This window comes from Eleutherodactylus coqui, chromosome 1 (genome assembly GCF_035609145.1).
Source record: "Eleutherodactylus coqui strain aEleCoq1 chromosome 1, aEleCoq1.hap1, whole genome shotgun sequence".
Taxonomy (NCBI): Eukaryota; Metazoa; Chordata; class Amphibia; order Anura; family Eleutherodactylidae; genus Eleutherodactylus; species Eleutherodactylus coqui.
Window position 1 is genome coordinate 422012874 of NC_089837.1, and position 23371 is coordinate 422036244.

Sequence of the window (23371 nt, forward strand, 5' to 3'; positions counted from 1 at the left end):
AAGTTCGCTCATCTCTAACTGAAATGCATCCCCAACTTGTCAGGAGTCTTCACCTGCTTCACTGTTGCCTGCAGACACGCATTATTATACCATTCTCCAGCCCTTCACTGAACAAACTGACTTCTGTTACAGCCAAATCCTTCAAATTTTGACTCATTAGTAGAGATGAGCGAGTATACTCGCTAAAGGCAATTGCTCGAGCGAGCATTGCCTTTAGCGAGTATCTCCCCCGCTCGACACTGCAGGTTCAGGTGCCGGCACGGGGGAGCGGTGAGTAGTGGCTGTCAGCAGGAGGGAGGGGGGGGGGGAGAGAGATCTTCCCTCCATTCCGCCCCGCTCTCCTCCGCAGCTCCGTGCCCGCTGCCGGCACCCGAACCTTCAGTCTCGAGCGGGGGAGATATTCGCTAAAGGCAATGCTCGCTCGAGCAATTGCCTTTAGCGAGTATACTCGCTCATCTATACTCATTAGTCCAAAGCACCTGCTGCCATTTTTCACACGTAGAACATTAATTAGATTCCGACAACTCCCCCTAGGTGCTTGTTTCTTTTTGATATGTGCAATATATACGTTTGTATATGATGAATTTATAATCGGTCCCTTTTTCAGCAGTAGATGTATATTAGATGTACTGCTGCTAAACTTGTTGTTTGACGAGCACATTGTTGACAGGGCAACATAAAAAATAAATCGCAACAGTGCAATAATCCATAGGTCTGTATGGATAGCCTGCAATGCTAAATGTCATTTATTTTATTGTACTGAAATGGCCAGCTCTTCATTCATGTAAATCCGGAACGCTATGCTCTGTGCTCAGGCCATTTGGTTTCCATCCTCCTGATGCTCCCTCCCCCCTCTCACAGCACATGCAGGCCCATACATAGTGACTCTTCTGAGTATTTATAGTTGTTTGGTTGAAGATGAGCATTTTACTGATTTAAAGAGAGTTTTGAGCATTTACAGAGCTTGAAGGCAGATGAAGTAGACTAGAGGTTGCTGGGAGATGCTGCTATCCCTTAGCTACATTTCAAAATTCATCTATTCACATGTATGTAAAACAGTTATAACAGGTGTTTTTACAGGTGCTAACTACTAAATTAGGTTTAGAAGTCAATTAACTTGAATTTATCAAGGAAAACTGTTCCTTCTGCACCAGATAATCAGTTTGTATGTTATTTTAGTCCATATAACATTTAATACTTTGGTGGTTCTTTTTCTACTTTTATGTCAGAATGTATTCCGTCTAATAGCTGTATGTCTTTAGTGCTCTATGTAGGGCACCATTTTTTTTCTGTCTTGGCTTACTTTTCCTTTTCCCCAACAGCTATACTGAAAAATTCTATTTATACAGGCCTGAATTACAGATAAACCACAGCAGGACTGTACAATGCCTTAACCATTCTATCAAGAGCCCAGGACTTAATGTGAGAGGATAATTCAGTTGCACTCCCTACTAAGCCTGTGGACTTTTTCCTCTGCAGATACCATCATTAACCTGCCAAGCTATAAATTGTCTTCTGAGCTTTGAACTATAGCATCCCAGGGAGAAAATATTCTCACTAAGAAACATTTGATATGCCTAGACCCGAGTTCACCAAGCTTGCATGGGAAGGGTTTACTATGTTTAACTGGAGCCACATAAATAATTTCCATGGATGTCCGAGTATATAGAATGCTGTAGAGCTTTATCTAGTAGAGAACAGCATACTATAGAAATGTATCATTTTATACTGCATTGATGCCGTAGATGTACAAGAAGAAGACACCAGCATAAGTAACCAATGGGATTGCTATCGGAGCGTTAGCTAGATAAATGGGCATAGGGATAAACATTGATATAGAACAGTCCTCGGCTCCTGTGTCTCTTCCCTTTATAAACTGGTATTTATTCCGCACTAATAGATGCTTCATAGGTTGGCCTCCTGGTTCTGAGATCAATGGCTACAAGTTTTCCAAAGAACACGGACTCGACTCTTTTACGGATTTTTCCGATAAAGTGTTGTTTTATAAGTTACTCCTACTGTATGCAAAATATTCCCAGAAATCTCGAGAAGCCTCTAAGAACAGTCCTTCATTTCCCTCTGTTTTATTGGCTGTTATGGTATCCCACGTTATCTTTGGTGTTTAGTTTACTCTAGTTACATGTGTGTGCAGATGTATAAAATTCATAATTATTAGTAAACGGCTCTATCGCACACAAGCGCTTTTAAACCTGCATTACATGTGCACTACGTGGTAACTACCTTTACTTTCAAGAATGTGCACGCAAGTAACGCAACTTGCACTATTTTGGCGCGTCCACGCCCAGATAGTATGTGGGGATTTGTTGGCACACAGCACAATGCATTACATATTGCTGCATACTCCCGGCGTGGGAGATACTCCGTGGGGGGAAAATCCCTTAAATGTTTTATTCTATTTCTTGTGCTAGATCGGTTTGTAATATTTAAATTGACGGAAGAGGCACGTCACATGCACTTGCATATAATTCTGCTGAAAATTAGTACTAAGAATGCAACTTCATTGAACAGACAGCAACACATTGGGGGCAGTAGACAAAATTGCAGTAGGGAATATGAGAGGTTAAAAAATAAATGAATGTGGGATTTATCCATTCCACTTATGATGCGGTCTCTTAAGATTCTCAGTGTGACTAAAGCCTAATAAACTGCAAAAATCCCTTTAAATCTTGAATGTTAATGTGTGGCTCCTATTGTTAATAGATCAAGACATTACATATTTTAGTGACATGGACTTCAGCTATGCATAATGTATTATAATAAATTTTTAAGCTTCTTTTTATTACCGCCAGTGACTGCTTTTTGCGTTGAGTGCATGCTGCACTACTGCAGCCACAAAAATGAGGCAAACTCATTTACCATCAGAAAAACAACGTTGAAATAATTGCGTATCACTACTGGACATCTCTCCACTGGGACAGACTGAGATTTAAGGAAAGTCCGTACTTCTGTGAAAAAGTAAAGTGTGGCCTTTTAGATTACTCCCCTTTGTTCATCCATCTATTTACCTTTAAATGGCCATTACTGATGCCGGCATTCATTGCAGGTTACCATTGACAGGCTGTAGGACCAGGGTTTACACCAAAGGTTGTGCCACCCAGTATCTGTGCTTGGAATGCCACTTTCCATAAAGTGACAGATCAAAGCTAAGTCTGAAGTTGATATTGGTGAGATTCTTGAGAGTCCCACCAGGGCTGCCAGAAGGGAGTTAAATATTGAGCCACTTCAGCTGCTGTTGGAGCTTAGTGATGGCCTTCTAGGCAGTCTATTGGTGGTCTTCAACTTGGGGTGGCCTTACACAGGGCAAATGCCAAGCACCTAGGTGTCTGAAAGTCATCCCAAAGATTATTGGGATGTGAAGTGGTGATTGCTTACTGAATGGAGGCAGAGTGGGCCGGAGATCATTCCAGCAGAGATCATTCCAGAGTAACCAGACAAATGTTGATGAACAACTGCCTGTTTACATGGGCCCATAGGTGTTAGATTTTTATGCCTGCTTTAAATGAATGACAAACCATAAGCGAACTAATTATTCATCATTCCGTTTTGCGTGATCCAGCTACTAATCGAATAAGCATTCCGTGTAAAATTGCCCTTCTATGGCTTTCACTTGGACATAACCCAGAGTGGAACATAAACAGAAAGGAGATATGATGGAAACTTTTACACATTTTCCGTGTTTTTGACCCTCTCCTAGTATTTGCTTATAAATACTGACCAAAATGCTATTGTGTGAAAGTGGTCTTAGGCTGAATGCACATGGCCAGGTCGGATTCTGCATGCGGGATCCTGCTGTGGAATCAGACCCTGTGCTGGCCGGTGAGCCCCTGTGTACCTATCCAAATTGGTCTACTGTGTGCTGTGGATGTGCAGAGAATGCTGCACCAGCGATGACGCGGATACGCAGTGATTTTGAAATTAACTACAATGGAAGGCGTCCGTGTGAGTTCCGCACGAAAATAGAGCATGCTGATTGCAAGTGAATTCCGCTCGTATGCGTGGAAGAATCATTTTACATTGCATGCTGTGGATGACCATCGCTGCGGAATCCATGGCCAGGCGCCCACCGCTGATTCTGCAGCAAAAAACTACCCGTGTGTATTGGGCCTTACTACGTGTCCTCAAGGAGTCTCCTTTTCTGGTGATCAATGAGGATCTCTGTACTCAGTCACTAATATAGCAGACACACACATATCTCTGATGTCAGACGTTTGCTGAAATGATAGATACACATACATAGCCATATAAAGATTTAAATACGTTTGTTGCTTCTGTAATGAGATCAGAGCAAGTCTTACATCAAATACTAAATTGTTGCTTTGCGTTCTCTAGTGATATCTACTTTCTGTGAAATTAGTGATAATGAAATAGTTAATTAGCTGTCATTTACAGCTTAATTTTTTGAGACCATTAAATGTAACATTTGAAGGGACTTTGTATCATTAAACTATAAGCCGCTAATCTTTTCCATGGTTGTCATTCTTTGATTCTTGGCATTTACCATGCAGTAAATAAATATTTATTAGTGTATTTAACCTTTTACTGTTGACATTCTTCAAATTATGCATGTGTGATATATTTGTGAAAGGCATGTTCTGTCCTATGTAAACATACCGAGGGATGCACACTGTGCTGCGGCTCATGAGGACCGCTGATGGCCTGCAAATATTATTACAAAGAATGGGTATGAGTAAGGCCGGTGTCACATCTGCGTTGGATCCTCCGCCCGGATGTTCCATTGCAGATCTGGCTTAAAATACTGGAAGAAAAAGCACTGGATGCAACACTTTTTAGTCCGCCTAAAGGTCATGCAGTCAATGGGGTCCATCAGGGACTGTCGGTCCATTAGGGGTTCTATTTTCCGGCCCCCCAAACTAAGCAGGAAAGCAGAATCACTTCCGCAGATGTAAAACCGCCCTAAGACATCCAGGGCAGCCCACGGAGTGTGAAGGTACGTTTACACGGAGCAACTGTTGTCCAGATAGCTACTCGGGAAAGTCATGGATACGTATGAGCAACAGTTGTTTGTTTCCTTTGACACAGAGCAGTGATTGTTCAAATTAGTTGTTTGCTAACCTATTGTTTATAGGAGTTCACCGTGCAAATTCATTCACAGGTCATTCAAGTATGAAGGGCTGTGACCTTTCCCCAGACTATTTATAACTAAGAAACTTGTAAGCAGAAACAAACTGACTAACGACTTATCGCTTTCCACCCTGTTGGTGATCGTGTTCACACTGGATGATTAGCAGTTGAACTTGTTCTTTCAAGTGATTAGTAAGCCAATAATTATCCCTGGTAAAAGTACTTTAGAGATCCCTTCCACACAGGAATACCATCGGCCTGTGATATAAGGCTGCCTGCACATGGCAGAGCCGGATTCCACATGCGGAATCCCGCATAGCAATCTGGCCCTGGTAGCAGCGGCGTCAGTGCGTACCTGCTTTTCTGTATTTTCATCTGTATACACTGTGGATGGTCCGCACGGCTTGTAATCGGACATGCACAGTGCTGTTTTTTTTTTATTTTTATTTTTTTCAAGCTCCTGCTCTTGCCATGTCATCACCTAGCAAAGCGGAAGGACTGCGGGTCAGACTGCTTCCATTGACCGTAATTGGTTTCCGCTCGTGTGCAGGAAGAATCACTTTCCATAGTATGCTGCGAAACCTGGAGGCGAACACCCGCATCGGATTTTGTAATGCAAATCCGCCTGTATGCAGGCGGGCCTGGGCGGCTCACCGACAATGAGTGTGTCTGTCAGAATTTGCTAATGTTTATATTGGCACAGTATCTTCTGTATGGAGATGAACCACTGTTCATACGATTGTTCCTTCCCATGCAGATATCCAGAGTTGGCTTCACATCTCCTATTGCATAGGGAAAGTTGTGCCTCTGACCAGCGAGATAATCAACCCTTAGTTCTAGAAAGTTCCTTCCTCTTGATGTGTATTTAATCTCTTATGTTTGTAATTGTAAACACCTCATTTTTCCCAGTTTTTAATTTATAGGCTTTCTATATTAGGCATAGTGGTCCTTTTAAGTAATGTGTTATTTTTTTATGCTGTGCCTCTTCAGCTGTCTTCATTGCTTGCTGGCTCCTCTTGGTAACTGAAGATGGACGTGTAGAGGTCTATGGACATCTTCTAAAGATGTCCGCCTTCAGCTGCCAAGAGAAGCCAACAGGTGTGAAAACAGCCAAAGAGGTACACTGCTAGGGTGAGCACTGCAGTCCGCTTCTATCAGCGAGGGTCTCAGCAGTGGGACCCCCACAGATCAAAACCTAACTTGTCACACATATATTGTATTATGCATCACAATATGCAAATAAACTTAACCGGAAGAAACACCCTTTGGCGAGTGATACGATGTGTCACAATCATGTGTAATCCGAAAGCCATCATATACAACTCATGATAAAGACTCGAGAGCCCAAATCCCAGTCTGTCTAGCTAATGCAAGGCTGATATTTATATTCCATATTAAGTCCCTTTTGGAACATACTATCCAGTGAGTAAATATCTTTTTTTTTAAGTGTTTTTGCCCAAACTCCTCCCCTTTTAGGACATGGCACATGCTCAATGACCCTAAAACATAACTAATTACCAGAATGGCCTTTCTCCATGAAGTGTTTAATGACTGGTAGGTCCATGAATATAGTCTGTATGGTACTCTTGTCTTTGACTATGCGAAGACGGACTTGTAGTTTGCCCCACATAGATCAACCCATAAGGGTACACAATCAAGTACAGCACAAAGGATGACATAGATGCGTACCTGCGTTTCATCTAAACAGATCTACCTGTAAGCAGATGAGTAAACCTATCGCCCTTCAGCAGATTGTTACAGGAGGAACAGCTGAGGCACGGGAAATTACTCGCCTTCATTGAAGTATCTGAATCAACCAAAGATTTGATCAGCTTATCTCTTAAATTGGGGCCCCGTTTACGTGACATTATTGGTGGATTTGCAAATTCAGAGGTGCTTGAACAACTCTTCAATAGTAAAGACCAATGTCTCCTCAAAATGTTGGAAATTCTCCCACTAAGTGGGGTAAAGGTAGAAACTAATGGAGCTCAGCTCAGAGTCTGGCAGTAAATCGCCTCTCTCATGCTGTCTAACCTTGACTCTATATTTAGAGACGTGGGATATCCTCTATTGATTATATCATGGCAATCAGAGATTTTATGGTTAAAGTCCTCTACAGGGACATAAAAAATATTGGGAAAGAAAGGTAAAGTGTGTGTAGAGGAAAAAAAACAAAAACCTCTTTGTGCGCACTTTCCCCTATTTGTAAAAAAAAATTTAAAAAGCACATTTGGTATCATCGTATCTATAACACCGTGTATATTACATTGGACACACCATTTGTCTTGCACAGCAAAAATCTCTAATAATTAACCCTAAAAATGGAGGTAAAATACTTGTTTGGTTAATTTTGCCTTCCAAAAATACACGAGAAAAGTGATCAAAAAAGCTGCATGTACCCTAAGATGGTACAAAAAAAACCCAAAACTACAGATCGTCACACAAAAAAGCTTTCACAGAGTTCCATCCATGGGAAAATAATGTTATTGGAGTTTTGAATGCAACAACCTAAAGAAAAATAAATAAATAAATAAATTAAAAAAATATATATATATTTATATTTAAAAAAAATGTTTTTTTAAAGTAGAAAAATGTAAAAAAAACCAACTATATATAATACTAGTATATATTATATGAAAATAACATTTAGTATTGTCTGAATCGTACTAGCCTGCCAGAAAAATGTATCTTGTCATGTTTGCTGCATGGTTAAGGCCGCCTGCACACGAGCGGAAATTCCGTGGCGGGATTTCCGCCGCTGAAGCCTGCATAGGATTGCGTTACAAACGCAAGCCTATGCAGACGGACACGGTTTGGCCGCATGAAATCTCGCGCGGCAAACAAATCGCGGCATGTTCTATCTCTGTGCAGGGCTCGCCCGCCGCTGGCTCTGGTCTGCGCTTGCGCTGGCTGCCCGGCAAGCTGGCACATCAAACAGCCGCCGGTGCGGGTGAGTACACGCTGGTCCCTGCAGGCGCTCGGGTCGGGTCCCGCGGCGGGAATCCTTGCCGCCGGATCCGACCCGCCCGTCTGCAGGCGGCCTAACTCTGTAAAAATGTTTTTGCAGAATTGATGTTTTCTCTCCTCCCTTCCCTCAAAAGAATAAAAATAAAAAAGAAATATACATGAATTGTAAAACGTTTACAAGTATCCAAAACTACAGTTTGCCATGCAAAAACCAAGCCCTCATGTGGCCATTTCGGGCGGAACAATAAATCTATGCCTTTTAGAAATTCTCAAAAAAACTGCCATGTCCTTAAAGGGTTAAATTAAGACTTACAGAAAAAAAACTTTACATGGTATTGTGAGATGGTCACAGAAGCTCTTTAGTAAATGGTAGTCTGGGAGCTATTAATTACATCTCAGAACTATATTCCTGTGTGTTTTTCTATATCCTATACACAGTAATATAATATGTAAAGCTGAATAAGAGACATGTCCATGCAGCTCGGCTGGGTATCCGGCATTGGTCATCCACAGGAAGGCGGAAAAAAAAACATGAGATAGAGCCAATGTTCTTTTTAGGGGAAGGAAATGTTCCCAACTCCAAATCTGGCAATCAGACTAAATCCCTGGATTAGCAACCCTCCTGAAGTAAAGTGATTATAACATGTAACACCGTGTTATATTGAACATGTATTACACAGTTGGTATATTTGTATATCTTATGTTTCCCAATCGTGACAATTATGTTTGAATATCTCTCATTGCTCACAAAGCGGCGTTATAAGCCGTTTAGAAGGTATTTCAGAACTTGTGTCTAATTTTATTTTTCTGTGATTTATATAGTGTCTGCCGAAAATCTGGAAAAGACAATGAAACAAATGGAACGCCAGCTTCAGCAGCTTGAGAAGGATTTGGAGACCTTTCCCCCATCTGATGACGGACATGACAAGTTTGTGACAAAAATGTCCATATCCTTTTGACAACTACAAGTTATGTAGGGCTGCCTGAATAAGCTTAAGGCTTACTTAACATTTTAAATCTGTTCCAGTAACCTTTGTGTATTTTCAGCTCTCCTGCTTTGAAAGCTATAAACACTTTGGCACCAAAAAGGCTGCATGCTGAGAGTAAAAGGTTCCATCAGCGGCAGAGGCTACTCGTTTTGACAGGATAAAACCATTTTTTTTAAATGCCATTTTTTATGGGACAACATTTAGTATTCCACTTAAGTGCGCTCTGATCGCATGTGTATGCGGTTTACATTGCCAGAAGTCATCATCTGAAGTTCATTAAGCAAATATCAAGTTGCAATATAACTCAATCGGATTGTGGGGATATTTTGTATTTTAGTTTATTTTCACTTGCGACTTAAAATATAGATTTATCGTATTAAGGAATAAGGAAGATGAAAATTCCATAATACCTTGGGAGAGTTTCACTAAGAAAATTAAAGCTCTTTGTGAGCAGTAATGGCAGCATCAGTCATCAATAAGTAACATGTACATAGTTTGTATACTCAAGAGAATTAGACTGACTATACACTGCTGGTCAGCGTACAGATAATGCTGTGCTGCTGATAACCAATGACGTGGATCCCACAGCCTTTCCACAATCATGATTGCGGAAGGGCTGCCGGTCAGACAGCTTCCTTTGACTTCAATGGAAGCCGTCCGCACGGAATCCGGCTCAAAATAGAGCAAGCTGCGATTTTTTTATTTTCATTTTTTTTCCCACCTGCGAGCGGAAAATCGTAGTTGATTTCCATTTGTGGGCATGAAAACCCACTTTAACATAGCATGCTTATGGCAGGTATTTGCTGTGGAATCTGGAGGTGGACGCTCCACTCCAGATTCCGTAATGTAAATCCAGCTGTGTGCATTGGGCCTAGAGGATTAGTGTATGTAGTAAATGTACTTGACTCTACCAACTACATTAGAATACAAAGAGAAAGAATTGAGGAAAGTTGCATTTTTCCCCCCCAATTTTGAGTGCATATTTCTTATGTAACACAGACGAATCAAAAGATAATGACTAGAGATGAGCGAACGTACTCGGTAAGGCTGATTTCGCAATCGAGCACCGTGATTTTCGAGTACTTCACTACTCGGGTGAAAAGATTCGGGGATCGCTAGAGGGCGGGGCGTGGCGTGGTAGAGTAGGGGGTAGCAGCGCGGAACAGGGGGGGAGCTCTCTCTCTCTCCCTCTCCCCCCCCCCCCCCCCCACTCCCCTCTGCAACCGTCCGCCCACCTATTGGTTTCTTTTTGATCCTATACGAAAGGCCTGAATGTCCTGCAAACACAACAAATAAATAATAAGCTATTAATAGATCTATGAAATAAATTTAAAAAAATCATTTTTAGAATGAATTGGGCCAAAACCTATCAATGATTCTTGGTTATAAAAGTGTTAAAGGGGACCTGTCCAATTCTATTAGTCCCATAAACTAAAGATATGGGCTATAGAATATGGGTCTCTAAATCTGTAGGTGTGATTTTCATACTCTCCTGCCTCTCCGTTCCCTTGATGTCTTGCAAAGCCGGCGTAAAATAAGAAGACTGTGTGTACCCAATGAGGAGACTGAGTCAGCTGAATACACCAAGCCCCGACTTTGCATGCAGACAGTAAAGAGAATGGGGAGATAAGGCAGTAGGTAAGGATTCGGCGACTTGTCCTATAAGCCCAGAACCTTCGTTTATAGCGCACATAGGATAATGCAGTTCCCCTTTCAGCCTTAAAGCATTCCATGCTCATTTTTTTTTTCTTTAAAAGGGAATCTGTCGCCAGGTTAGGAGCTTTGGTAAAATGTTTGTGGCATTTGTGCTTCAGCTGGTGCTATTTCACCTGCTAAAAAGTGCCCTGAAGTTCCACCATGGAAACAACATAACTGGCTTTAGTGGCACCATTCTGGTGCTAAAGCATACAGCTGTAAGTATATTGATATTGTTGCATTCTGATGCTTATATCTCCATGGCTAAAGGCCCATTTACACACAACTATTATCACTCAAAATTCGCTCAAAGGCAATCTTTTGAGCGATAATCGTTGTGTGCATTTACACGGAAAGATGATCGCTCAAAATTCGCTCAAACTGCAGTTTCAGTGACAGCTTTGAGCATTCACTTTGCATAAACTCTTAAGTAGCTAATTAGCTACTTAATAGGTTAGAGTGTAAATGAAGGCTCCCACTGTATACAGAAAACAGCTGGAGCTCTGTCTTCTGTATACACATGCTGTGTTCTTGGAGCATTCAGCTGGTATTCCACTGAGCGCTCCAAGCAGGGTATGCCGATCACAGCTGGAGCACTGTCTTCTGCATACTCTTGCTGTGTTCTCCAAGCAGGATACCAGCTGAAACAATAGTATCATCAGTATTCCCCTGAGAACACATTGCACTGTCTTGATAAGACTCATTGTTGTCTTTCAGCTGGCTGAAAGACAACAATGAGCGAATAGTTAACTAAAACTGCACGATGGCCGCGCGTTTAGGCACAACAATTATCGCTCAAAAGACAGCTTTTGAGCGAATTTTGAGTGATAATCGTTGTGTCTAAATGGCACTTTAAAAAGGTTTTTACAAGATCAGTGGATAAATGTATGTCCAAATCTTCACTGAATGGCTATTTCGGACATTTCAGCCACACCTTTGCTGACATTTGCATAACTAAAATGCACAGTTATGCAATAACCACAGACCAATGACAGCAGAACTGATCACATAGGGAAGCTTTAAAGTGTACCTAGGTTTTCAACAAGTTTTCTAAAATATAACAGGTTTTGCTTACTTATTTGCTGCTGTTTTCACCCAGTTTAATGCTTTTAAGTTTTGATTTTCAGATGGTCTTCCCCATTTTTCTGCTGTCCTGCTGTTTGCAATCAAGCAAGGGGTGTGTTACAAGCCTACCATTCTACCAATTTTTTACTATCCTGCACTTCCTTTCCTTCTATTCCCATAATGCATTGCTCTGTCTCTGGTCCAAACAGAAGTGGACAGTATCTGAATGCCCACCCCTTTGCTTTCTCATGTCGTTTTATGCAATCAGAAACATACTGGCTAAATGGTTAGTAAGCCCAATTTAATATAAAGGCAAGAACTGTAACAACAAGATAGGCAGAGATTGTGGAGACTGCAGGCAATGTGTCTGCAGATTTGAGAGCTGTGTGAATGCAGGTCACTGAGCCTGTGAAGATAGCCCCTTCCACTCATCCTAGCGTCCATATTACTACAGAAGCTCAATACCTAGCAACAGGTAGTGGATTGCAGAGTAGCTGGAAGGGAGGTCTCTCGTGGCAGATATTTCAAACTTGGTTTACAGTGGTTAAACAACAAAATTTTAATACAAGATTGATGTGATACATACAGGCTATTACATAATCATAAGTTGTCTGAAAGCTGGTGCCTTTTTAAATATATCACTGTAAGAAGATGCAACCTTCCTTCTTGGGTTTGGTCTAGGTGCTTTATTTTTAGTTAGAGTACCTGCACTTTCTCCTTTGGGGCGCTTCTGCTCTATTGGCCTTTTTCGTCTCTTTCCAGCAGCCGAAGACAGCCCCATATAGTGCCATATGGGCCGTTTTCAGCTGCCTGAAGGACCTGAAAAAAAGCCTACAGAGCAGGAGCGCTCCGAAGGTGAAAGTGCAGGAATTCGTTATTCACTGACCTTCTAAAGAACGTGATTATCTTGAATTTTGGCCACGATTTGGAAGAACCCCTTTTTTGTTCCAGCATGGACCACGTGTAAATCAAAAATGATTTGACAACATTGCATGATTAGCGAGGTACACGCAACTGTGATGTGAGGTTTCCCATCGCTACTGCTATTGACACAAAAACACCTAGCATCCGCGAGAACATCGCACGTTCACGATTGTTATGTCGGGCCGAGTTTCATGGTCCAAAATTGTGCTTGCCCGTGTGAAATTAGCCTAAGGCTGTATCCACACGGGCTACAAAATTTCACTACGATGTGAAGTCCATGGTTTCCAGTGAGTTCTTTCACATGTGCCATGTTTTGTAGTGAGATTTTGTTGCCCGTGTGGATGCAACCTGAGGCATATATAAAGGACACAATTAACAAGTTTGCTTAAAGGGGTTGTCTCGCGAAAGCAAGTGGGGTTAAGTACTTCTGTATGGCCATATTAATGCACTTTGTAATATACATCGTGCATTAAATATGAGCCATACAGAAGTTATTCACTTACCTGCTCCGTTGCTAGCGTCCCCGTCTCCATGGCTCCGTCTAATTTCGGTGTCTTCTTGCTTTTTTAGACGCGCTTGCGCAGATGGGTCTTCTCCCTTCGGCTCGGCAGCAGCGGCGTTTTGGCTCCGCCCCTTGTACGCGTCATCGCGTAGCTCCGCCCCCGTCACATGTGTCGATTCCAGCCTCCTGATTGAGTCAAAGGGCGATATACAGACTTGAACGATCTGTGCACATGGCACTACTGTTGTTTTTTTTTTTTCCTGTGGATGATTTACAGAAAAGTTTCAACAGTGACTATTGCAATTTGTGCACACAACATACTCTTTATTAGAAACCCCTGCCCTCCCACAGTTGGTGTATTCATGTTCAGCAATTACTTTGCAAAAGTATTCACTCCCTGGGTGTTTTTAATGTTTTGTTGAATTACAACCAGGAATTAAAGTGAGTTTCTGGCTGTTTGCTTTACACAACTGTGATTGTACTCAGCAAGAGAAACCAAGCAGTCTTGTACCTATGATACCTTTTAATGGCTAACGAAAATGCATCATGTTATAGCCAGCTTTCGAACCTACTCAGGGTTCTTCTTCAGGTATAACTAAATAGGCATGCATATATACACCTACTTATGACAAGGCACAGACATGGATGTGATTAATTCTTTACACACCTGACTTAAAGGGGTGGTCTCGCGAAACCAAGTGGGGTTATACACTTCCGTATGGCTATATTAATGCACTTTGTAATATACATTGTGCATTAAATATGAGCCATACAGAAGTTATTCCACTTACCTGCTCCGTTGCTAGCGTCCTCGTCTCCATGGTTCCGTCTAAATTCGCTGGCAGCTTGCTTTTTTAGACGCGCTTGCGCAGTCCGGTCTTCTGCTCAGCGCGAGCCGCTTCAGTGTGCTCCCCGCTACAGCTCTTCTGCGCATGCACAGACGAGCTGTCACTGCTCGGGAGCGCGCTGAAGCGGCCATTCTGCACCATCCTCTGTTAGAGGAAGGTGCAGAAACTGGAGCTGCCCAGCGGAGAAGCCCAGCCCAGCCCAGCCCAGCCCAGCAGCCCCGAGAAGCGTCCCAGGTAAGTGATGGGTCGGGGGGGGGGGGCTGCCGCTGCGCCGGGGGGGGGGGGGGCTGCCGCTGCGCCGGGGGGGGGGGGGCTGCCGCTGCGCTGGGGGGGGGCTGTCGCTGCGCTGGGGGGGGGCTGCCGCTGTGATGGGGGGGGCTGCCGCTGTGATGGGGGGGCTGTCGCTAGGCCGGGGGGGGCTGCCGCTGTGATGGGGGGGCTGTCGCTAGGCCGGGGGGGGCTGTCGCTAGGCCGGGGGGGGCTGCCGCTGTGATGGGGGGGCTGTCGCTAGGCTCCGGAACCTAGCGCTGGGCTCCGGGGCCTTCACCTGGGCTGAGGGTCTAGCGCTGGGGAGCCGGGGGCTAGCGCCGGTTACCTGCTGTCTGGTCGGCGGCTGCGGGGCGTCTGGTCGGCGGCTGCGATGTGTCCGGTTGCCATGGAGACACAGCTGGCGGCGTCTCGGGAGCGCGCACGTCGGGCTGCAGCGAGCGACGGGGAAAGAGCCGGCGGCCATCTTGAGGAAACTTTTATAAGTTGCTGAAACGCTGGAACGGTAAGTACGAACCAGCTAGAAATGTCATTTACAGGGGGGCTTTGTAATGTATGTTTAATGGGGGGGACTGGGCAAAAAAAAAAATTAACTGCTTCCTCGAGACATCTCCTTTAAGCAATAATTCTGTTTCTCGGGTGTCAACCTCTCAGAAATAGCAGGAAGCTTTAATGTGCATAAGTGTTCACCCCCATCTCCCGAAATTCAAATTTAATGAATTATAACAAAGTGGGTGAGGAAAGGTATCTACACCTCTTCATAATCAAGAATTACATGAGCTGTGCAAAGGTAAAAATAGAAAGAAAAACTGCCTGTTCAAAGTACGTTACTATCCATCTAATTTGCTGCAATTGACAAGAATATATCTTGTCTGCATGTGTCAATATTTCTGCAGAACAATTTGAAGATCTAGTGGAGTAGCGCTTCGTGGTCAGTACTGTACAGAGTCTATTTCCTTCCAAACTGACAGCTACTTCTATGAGATCCCCACCTCTTTTTAACAAGTCATCTCAGGTGGAGTATAATGAGCTTGCGCCATAACAGACACCCCTTTTATATTGCAGATGGCAGGTGATAGGACTGCAGGATCACAATACACAGGTTTTGCTGGGGGGGTTTTTCAGTCTGTTACCAGGGAGACAGTGGTGCTGGAAAGTTTGTGAACCCTTAAGAATTGTCCATGTTTCAGCTTAGATTTGACCTAACACTATATCAGATTTTCACCCGAGCCCTAAAAGAAGAAAAAGAAAGCCAAATCGAACAAATATTAGTCTTTAATGAGGAGGAAAATGATCCAGTATGACATGTCTGAGAGTGGCAAAAGTTTGTGAACTTTTGCTTTCAGTATCTGGTGCGATCTCCTTGTGCAGCGAACACAGCATCTAAATGTTTTCGGTATTTGATTAATAGTTTTGCATGTTGCTGTAGATGAATTTTAGCCCACCCCTCTGTACAAAACCACTTCATCTTTGTTACAGTCCTCCCATGGGACTTCCTTCCATGAACTGCTCACTTCAGCTCCTTTCACAAAATTTCCAGAGGATTAAGGGCCCCTACCCACTTGCATTTTTTAACGTGAATGTCAATGGGAATTTTTAATGTTAAAAATTAGAGATGAGCGAGTATACTCGCTAAGACACTACTCAAGCGAGTAGTGCCTTAGCCTAGTATCTCCCCGATCGTCTCTAAAGATTCGGGGGGGGGAGAAGGGGCGGGGGAGAGCGGGGAGGAACGGAGGGGAGATCCCCCTCTCTCCCGCCCACTCCCCGCCGCAACTCACCTGTCACCCGCGCCGGCCCCAAATCTTTAGAGACGAGCGGGGAGATACTCGGCTAAGGCACTACTCGCTCGAGTAATGTGCCTTAGCGAGTATACTCGCTCATCTCTATTAAAAATGCATCACACAAAAATTGCAAAGTATGAATTTGTGATGCGTTTTTAACATTAGAAAGTCCCTTTGACATTTGCGTTAAAAAAAACAAAACGCAGCGTTAAGAAGGCAAGTGGGTAGGAGCCTTAAGGACTTTGACCTGGCCATTCCAAAACTTTAAGGGCTCACACACACTAGCGTTCTTTTAACGCTGTGTTACGTGAATGTAAAAGGGACTTTCTAATGTTAAAAGCACATTGCAAGTTTGTGCTTTGTGATTTTTTTTGTGTGATGCATTTTTAACATTAGAAAGTTCTGTTGACATTCGCGTGAAGAAAACACAAGTGTGTGTGTGCCCAAACTTTATTCTTCTTTAACCAATCTTGTGTCGAACAATTTGGGTGCTTTAGCTTGTTTTCTTACTGAATGGACCCATGTTCTCTTCAGATTCAGCTCGCAGACAAATCTCCTGACATTTTCCTTTAGAATTTTCTAGTAGAATTCAAAATTCATTGTTTTATCAATGATGGCAAGCTGTCCTAGCTTGGATGCAGCAAAACAGGCCCAAACCACAGTGCTACCACCACTGTGTTTCACAGATATTAGGATTTTATGCTCTAATGTGAATCCATGAAGTACTTTGGTGGTATATAGTCAAGTAGGTCACTACATCTTTCTCCACCCCTCCCCAATTGTCTAGGCTTGGGACTTGACACACATCTGTGTTACGAACACTGTGTTTGGTTGATAACACAACCATGCGGCTGGTCGAACAATTAATCCTTAAAGTTAAAGAAGGAAGTGAAAAAGCCGGTCTATATTTGGATATGTAGAAAACTAAGATCATGACAACAGACGTTAAAAGTACTGTTAAGGACCGTTAGACATGACCGGTCACATTAACCTTTCAAGCCTTGGGTTCCAAATTAGTTCGTACCTGGGTGCATCAGGGAGGCCAAAAACTATATGATTTATAGTAATTAGATCCCACAGATACGTAGAGATGAGCCGCGGCAAGTATACAGCCCACTCTGCTTAAGGCGCGTACACTGAATCTTTATTAACATTTCATAGCGTTTCTCAATACAGGAAAGGAATACGTCATTAGTCACGGCTTTAATCTTATTGGGTTAGAAAAACATCAAGAATCGTGTATTTTTCAACAATCAGCGTAGTGAGAATATCTTGCAGAAAATGTCCTTCAAATGATTATTCCTCCCTTGTGAGTTTGGATGGTCGCAGCATCTTATTTGCACGATTCGTTCTTTTCCCAGAGCTCAGGGCGTGGGAGGGTTTCTTCTGATAACGATTTTTCAGGCTTGGCTCTCGGAAGAATAAAAACAAATCATTAGACATTGCACCGAATATCCTGCTGTAAAGTTATTTCTGCTTGAATTATTGTTTCACTACGCACAAGCTTATTTACATCTTGTAATGCTCCATTTTGTATCTAGCGGCCATTTTGAGACAGATTCTTCCATTTTATGGACCTGTACCTTCTCAGTACAGGGAAAGGAAAAATCAAAATCAACAATAAAAATCGAAGCAGTTCAAAATTTTATCTTCTCCGGATTGAAAATCGACCCCGGTGGAGAATCAGGACCCAAAATAAAAAAAATGAACCGCCCTAGTTCGCAGCGCAATGTTAAGTATGGATAAGATCTTGAAAACCAAAGACCCCAGCACTGCAACGAAATGCCGGATAGTCAACATAATCATCTTTCCAGTCACAACTCACGGCTGCTGTGGTTGGGCACTGAAAAAAAACGGACTGGAGGAAGATTGATGCCTTCAAACATTGGTGCCTGAGGAAATTCCTAGATCCACAAAGATCACAAACAAAACCGTTGTAAACCAAATCATCAAACCTAAGTTTTCATTGAAGGACAAAATTGCAAAACACAGACCCTAATACTTTGGCCACATAATACAAGCTAATTCGTTAGAAACCTCTAAAATGCTTGCAGTGGTCAGTGGCAAAAGAAGTCCTGGCCACCAGAGAATGCACTGACTTAATACTATCAAAGCTGACCGCAACATGCAAATGATTGAACTAAAAGAAGCAGTACAAAATAGAACCGTGTGGAGAGGTCTGACCCATAAATTGTCTGACAGTCGGCCCCGACTAAACTGATAAAGATAAATGCTGTAATGCAGTTTTTCGTTCTGAAAACTTGCTTCTCATTTTACTAGAAGAAGAAGCCTCGTAAGTCATAAAGCTCTATTTTGGTCTCCTCATCCACAAAACATTATTCCAATAGTCTTATGGCTTGTCCAGGTGATCTTTAGCAAACTGCCGACAGGCAGCAATGTTCCTTTTGGAGAGGAGCTGCTTTCTACTTGCAATCCTGCCATGCTCACTTTGTAGTTCAGTGTCCTTTTGATGGTGGGCTTATGAACATTAACATTTGATAAGGTGAGAGACCTTTAGTTCCTTAGATGTTACCTTGGGTTCCTTTGTGACCTCGTGGACTACTATAGGCTGTGCTTTTGACATCATCTTTGTTGGTCAACCACTTATGGGGAGAGTAATGATAGTCTTTCATTTCCTCCGTTTGTACACAGTCTGTTTGGCTTGGGACTGGTGGAATTCAAACTCTTTTGAGTTGGTTTTGTAACCTTTTCCATCTTGTTGAGCATCAACAAATCTTCAAACGCCCTCCTGAATCTCCTTTGCTTGTTGCATGATACTCTTCCACAAAAGGTAACCTATCTTCAAGATTACTCTTCCACAAATATGTTGTGAAGACCAGACTTTGATAGGTTGCTCACTCACACTTGATTGCCATCCCATTGACTGAAACCACCTGACTCTAATTTAACCTTCAAATTGTCTGCTAGTCCTAAAGATTCACATACTTTTGCCACTCACAGCCATGTGATATTGGATCATTGTTCTCAATAAGTAAGTGACCAAGTCTAAGATTTTTGACTCATTTGTTTGATATGGTTCTCCATCTACTTGTGTAGAAAATCTGATGTAGTTTTAGGTCCAATATAAGCATAAACATGGAAGATTCTGAAGGATTTACAAACTTTTAAGCACCACTTTAAGTCTGAATAGCATCGGTAGGCAAAAAAAGCGTATTTTTTTATGAATACTATTTTAAGGAAGGAGTCATTTGAAAGGGTTAGATCGATTAAAATAACTGTGAAGGTGGATGGTGTAAATTGGATGTCTGTAACAATAATTTTAATGATAGAAATGAATTTCTTAGTGAAGGACATATATAATTGTTTGGAGCAATTTGCTTGTGTAATCCCGGCTCCGTATCTGTAAGCAGGGTTGTTTCTAGTTTGTCTACCAGAAGGTTTATTGTTTTCAGTTATTTGCACAGTTTTGACAGTAGTGACAGATTCTCTGTATTATGCCACCTTTGCATTCCTCTAAGACTTGAAGTTTCTGTTCTCTGCTACAGTATGATGCATCTCCGTAGACAGACAGTAACTTAGAAGCTATAGACCTGCATATGGCTTATGTTAATACGACATGATCTCACTAATTAGAGAAGCACACATCGAGGCAAACAGATTTTCCAGCAAATTAATAAGAAAAAGAATGTTTGATATAAAGGTTAGATAATCCAACACAGCATGGAGAGGCCCGGATCTGTCTGTACATTTAATCCTAAACGAGGGGAAGCTGAATCATTTTCTCTTAAAAGATGAACTGCTCACAAAAACAGCCAGCAGGAAATCCGGAACAGGATAGATGCTTTTTGTGTGAGATACTTTATCAAAAAGTGGTGTGGTGTTTAATGGTCAATTTATCCATCACTTTCTCAAGCTAAATATCACAAGTTGAAGGACACTAATTAGAATCCCCTGGTTCAGCGCAGGTTGTCTCCATTTGTATACTCTTCAGTTGACAGTTTAGAACTAAAACTCAAACTTTAGGATTTTGTGGCTTCGTTTAAAATTAAAGCTACTTCTTTTTTGTGCTAAGCATTAAGTTAAGGGCTCGCTCACATGAGCTTATTACGCAGTGAATAGAACCCATTGGCTTCAATAGGTTCATTCACAGAAGCAAATTTTTCACGTGCTGTGTGATCGCGTGAAAAAAATATGCAACGTGACCTATCTTGTGCGAGTTTGCGGACCATAAGAGCCCATTGAAATCAGTGGACTTGTGTAAATGTGCATGGGATATGCAGAAAACCTGCATAATCACCATGCATATATGCACTAAATCAATATGGTTTTGTGCAGATTGTTTTGTGTGCGCGAACATGCAGTGCATTTGTGCACACAAATACACAAGGGGTGAGCAAAACACTCAGGCGAAAGCGTATTTCGATTGCAGAAACATTTGGCGTGTGTCTGGGCCTAGTCCTACAAAAGTCACAGCTGAAGAAGCAAGAGAAGCCATTAGGCAGCATGGGAATCGTGGGGGTGGTGATCTCAGCCAGTACAGTGCTAGCAGATTGGCTGGCTTAGGATGCCCTCCACCTCGAAGTGGATTGCAACAAGTAGAGCAGCAGAAAAATAGGAAAATGGACATTGAAAATTGTGTTGTTAGAATTGAAACTGGGTGCAAACAGAATTAAAGCAATGGCCAATGTCATATTGGCTGCTCTGGATTTTTTTTTTGAAGATCCATGTATGCTTTAGGACCTGTAAGTTGTGAGGTACAGCCCCAATGATTCAGACTTGTTTTCCAACATGTCTCACAAATGCTATGTTAGATTAAGATATGAGGGGTTTGAAGACCTGTATTAGTTTAAGATCTGGGGATTCTGGAGACCAAGTGAAGACCATGAACTCTTTTGAAAAGTCCCTCAAACCATTCCTCAACACTTTTTGCAGTGTGACAAAACTATCACTAGGTAATACTGTTTGCAATGGAGGTATACTTGGCCTTCAACAATGTTTTGATAGGTAGAGTCAAAGTAATATCCACACAGATGCCAGAATCTAAGACTTCTTAGCTGAACATTGCCCAGAGTAGCCACATTGCCTCTACCAGCATGCCTTCTTATAGTTTGTCCTGGTGCTGTCTCTGGACAGGGTCACCGTTGACTTGCAGACTGCTCTGCTGCTACACAGCCCCATATGCAGGAAGCTGTGATGTACCACTGATGCAATACAGTTTAGCTTGACTTTCAACACGTTTTGATCCCTTGTACCATTATTTACTTACCCCTTTAATTGCTTTACAATGGGTTTGTTAGAAAACAATAGCTTTTGAATAGGTTAAGATAACTTGTCGCAGAATGTTATTGCAGTCATGTGCATTAACATATTTCTATCATTGCCAGCATTAACTTTTTTAACAGTTTCTGCTACAGTGTTTTTTCTGTGCAATTGGAACACAAGGTCTAGCCTTTGCTCCCAACGTGCATCAATGAGCCTTGGACATTCACGACCCTGTGGTTGGCTCACCTTGCTCGGGCCACTATTGGTAGGTACCAGCTGCTGCATAGCAGGGGCACCACACAAGAACTGCTGTTTCGGAGATGCTTTTGCCAGTCATCTAGTAATCAAAAATTTGGCCCTTATCAAAGTCACTCAAATCATTGCTCTTGCCCATGTTTTTTATTTTCAACACATCAACTTCAATAGCTGATGTACTCCAAGAACTGAACACTCAGAATTCCATACGGAGCCTACGGATCAGATTCTTATGATATCTGCAATAGTAGTGTATAAACGGTGATTGAAAAGGAATGCTTATAACGGGCTATTTACACTGGCGGATGATCATTCATATGATTGTGTGTCCTTGTGAAGGTGCTGCCAATCATCTGACAAACAAGCAAAAGCTTATCAGGTGATGAAATCTCTCATATGGCACCAAAAATCATTGTTACCGGCAACACCCCCCTCCATGTAAACGTGGGGTATGTGGGCGACAATGATAATGCTGTATTAAGGACATACTTTATGTATGTATGATCAGATTTCCCCACATTATCTGTACAAAGGCCAGAAATACAAGAGCTGATGTCATTGATTGATGCCTATGGTCTGCATCCTATCGAAAGGCGTGAAAAGACATATTTCAGTTCATGTAAGGGTTATTTTCCACTTCCCGATGACAAGTGCTGGTCAATGAGACCAGCACTTATTTCTTGACATTCACACGGACCGATTCAGAATGTATGGGGGAGAAAATGATCGGACATACGATCCTTCATACTCCATATAGTTTCATCGTGGTCTCCTGTTTGCACAATGATTTTTGCATTTGCACCAAAGATGTGATCGGCTGATGAGTATCCCCTCATGCATTGGCTGATCGGATGCAGCTTCCCACGGTTCAGTCGTGCAGATTGACATTCTTACAAATGCTCTATGCTCATCGTAAAACACCGTAAAAGACAACTAAAGAGGGCTCCGACTAACATCCTGATGATTATGTTGCTAGAGGTAGAATTGCCTTTCCGCAAACCCAATATAGACGTCTTAATTTTTTTTCGGTGGTCTTGTAGTCGGGTCAGATCATCAGTTTCAACTGGCTGTAGACAATGTACAGTACTAAAACCTTCTGGCAGGTAGAAGCAATATAAGAGGCATTGCTAAAGAATAATTTATCACTAAACATGAGCTGCCAAAATAACAGGCCATTTACAGGGGACGATTACCACTCACAGTTGGTTCAAACGAACGGATTTGAGTGCTAATCATGCAGAGAAAATGCACAAAAATCGCTCAATTTTCATTCACAGGTTTTTAAAGCTGACTTTCTGTCCGCTTAAAAACCACCGATGGCTTCTCGCTCCGTGTAAACGCTCCCCGCTTCACAAAGAAGGTGAATCCCTGAGTGAGAAGCCCGTGATCCAGCGGTAAAGTCTATCAGCGTAAACAGTGCATGGGCAGTAACAATCTTAGTGGTGACGGCGGCGCTTGTACAGTCATTTAGCCGACTGTCGGACCGTGCAAAAAGGGACACACAATAAAGAACTGTTATGGAAAATGGCGATTTACCGTTCTGTTAACTTTCTCTTTTTTTTTTTTTTTTTATAAAAAACACAAACAGGTTTCAAGTATTAAATCACTTAGGTTTCAAATGTATCGGTCGGTAAAACACTAGCTATTGTAAATGAACATGCAAGGCTGAACTAATTCATCAATTAATATCGTAGTTCATGTCCATGACTAGTGCATTAATAGTTCTAAAAGCACATATTTATTACAAGG

General features: G+C 42.3%; 1 protein-coding gene across 3 annotated transcripts in view; it reads left to right on the forward strand.

The window, feature by feature from the left end:
* The window catches only part of DIAPH3 (diaphanous related formin 3), a 611019-nt gene that overhangs the window by 360832 nt on the left and 226816 nt on the right, over positions 1–23371 (forward strand). For all 3 annotated transcript variants that reach the window (XM_066581399.1, XM_066581379.1, XM_066581388.1), the window contains one exon: positions 8893–9016. In XM_066581399.1, coding sequence (XP_066437496.1) covers positions 8893–9016 — 124 coding nt within the window. The remainder of the gene's footprint in view (positions 1–8892; positions 9017–23371) is intronic.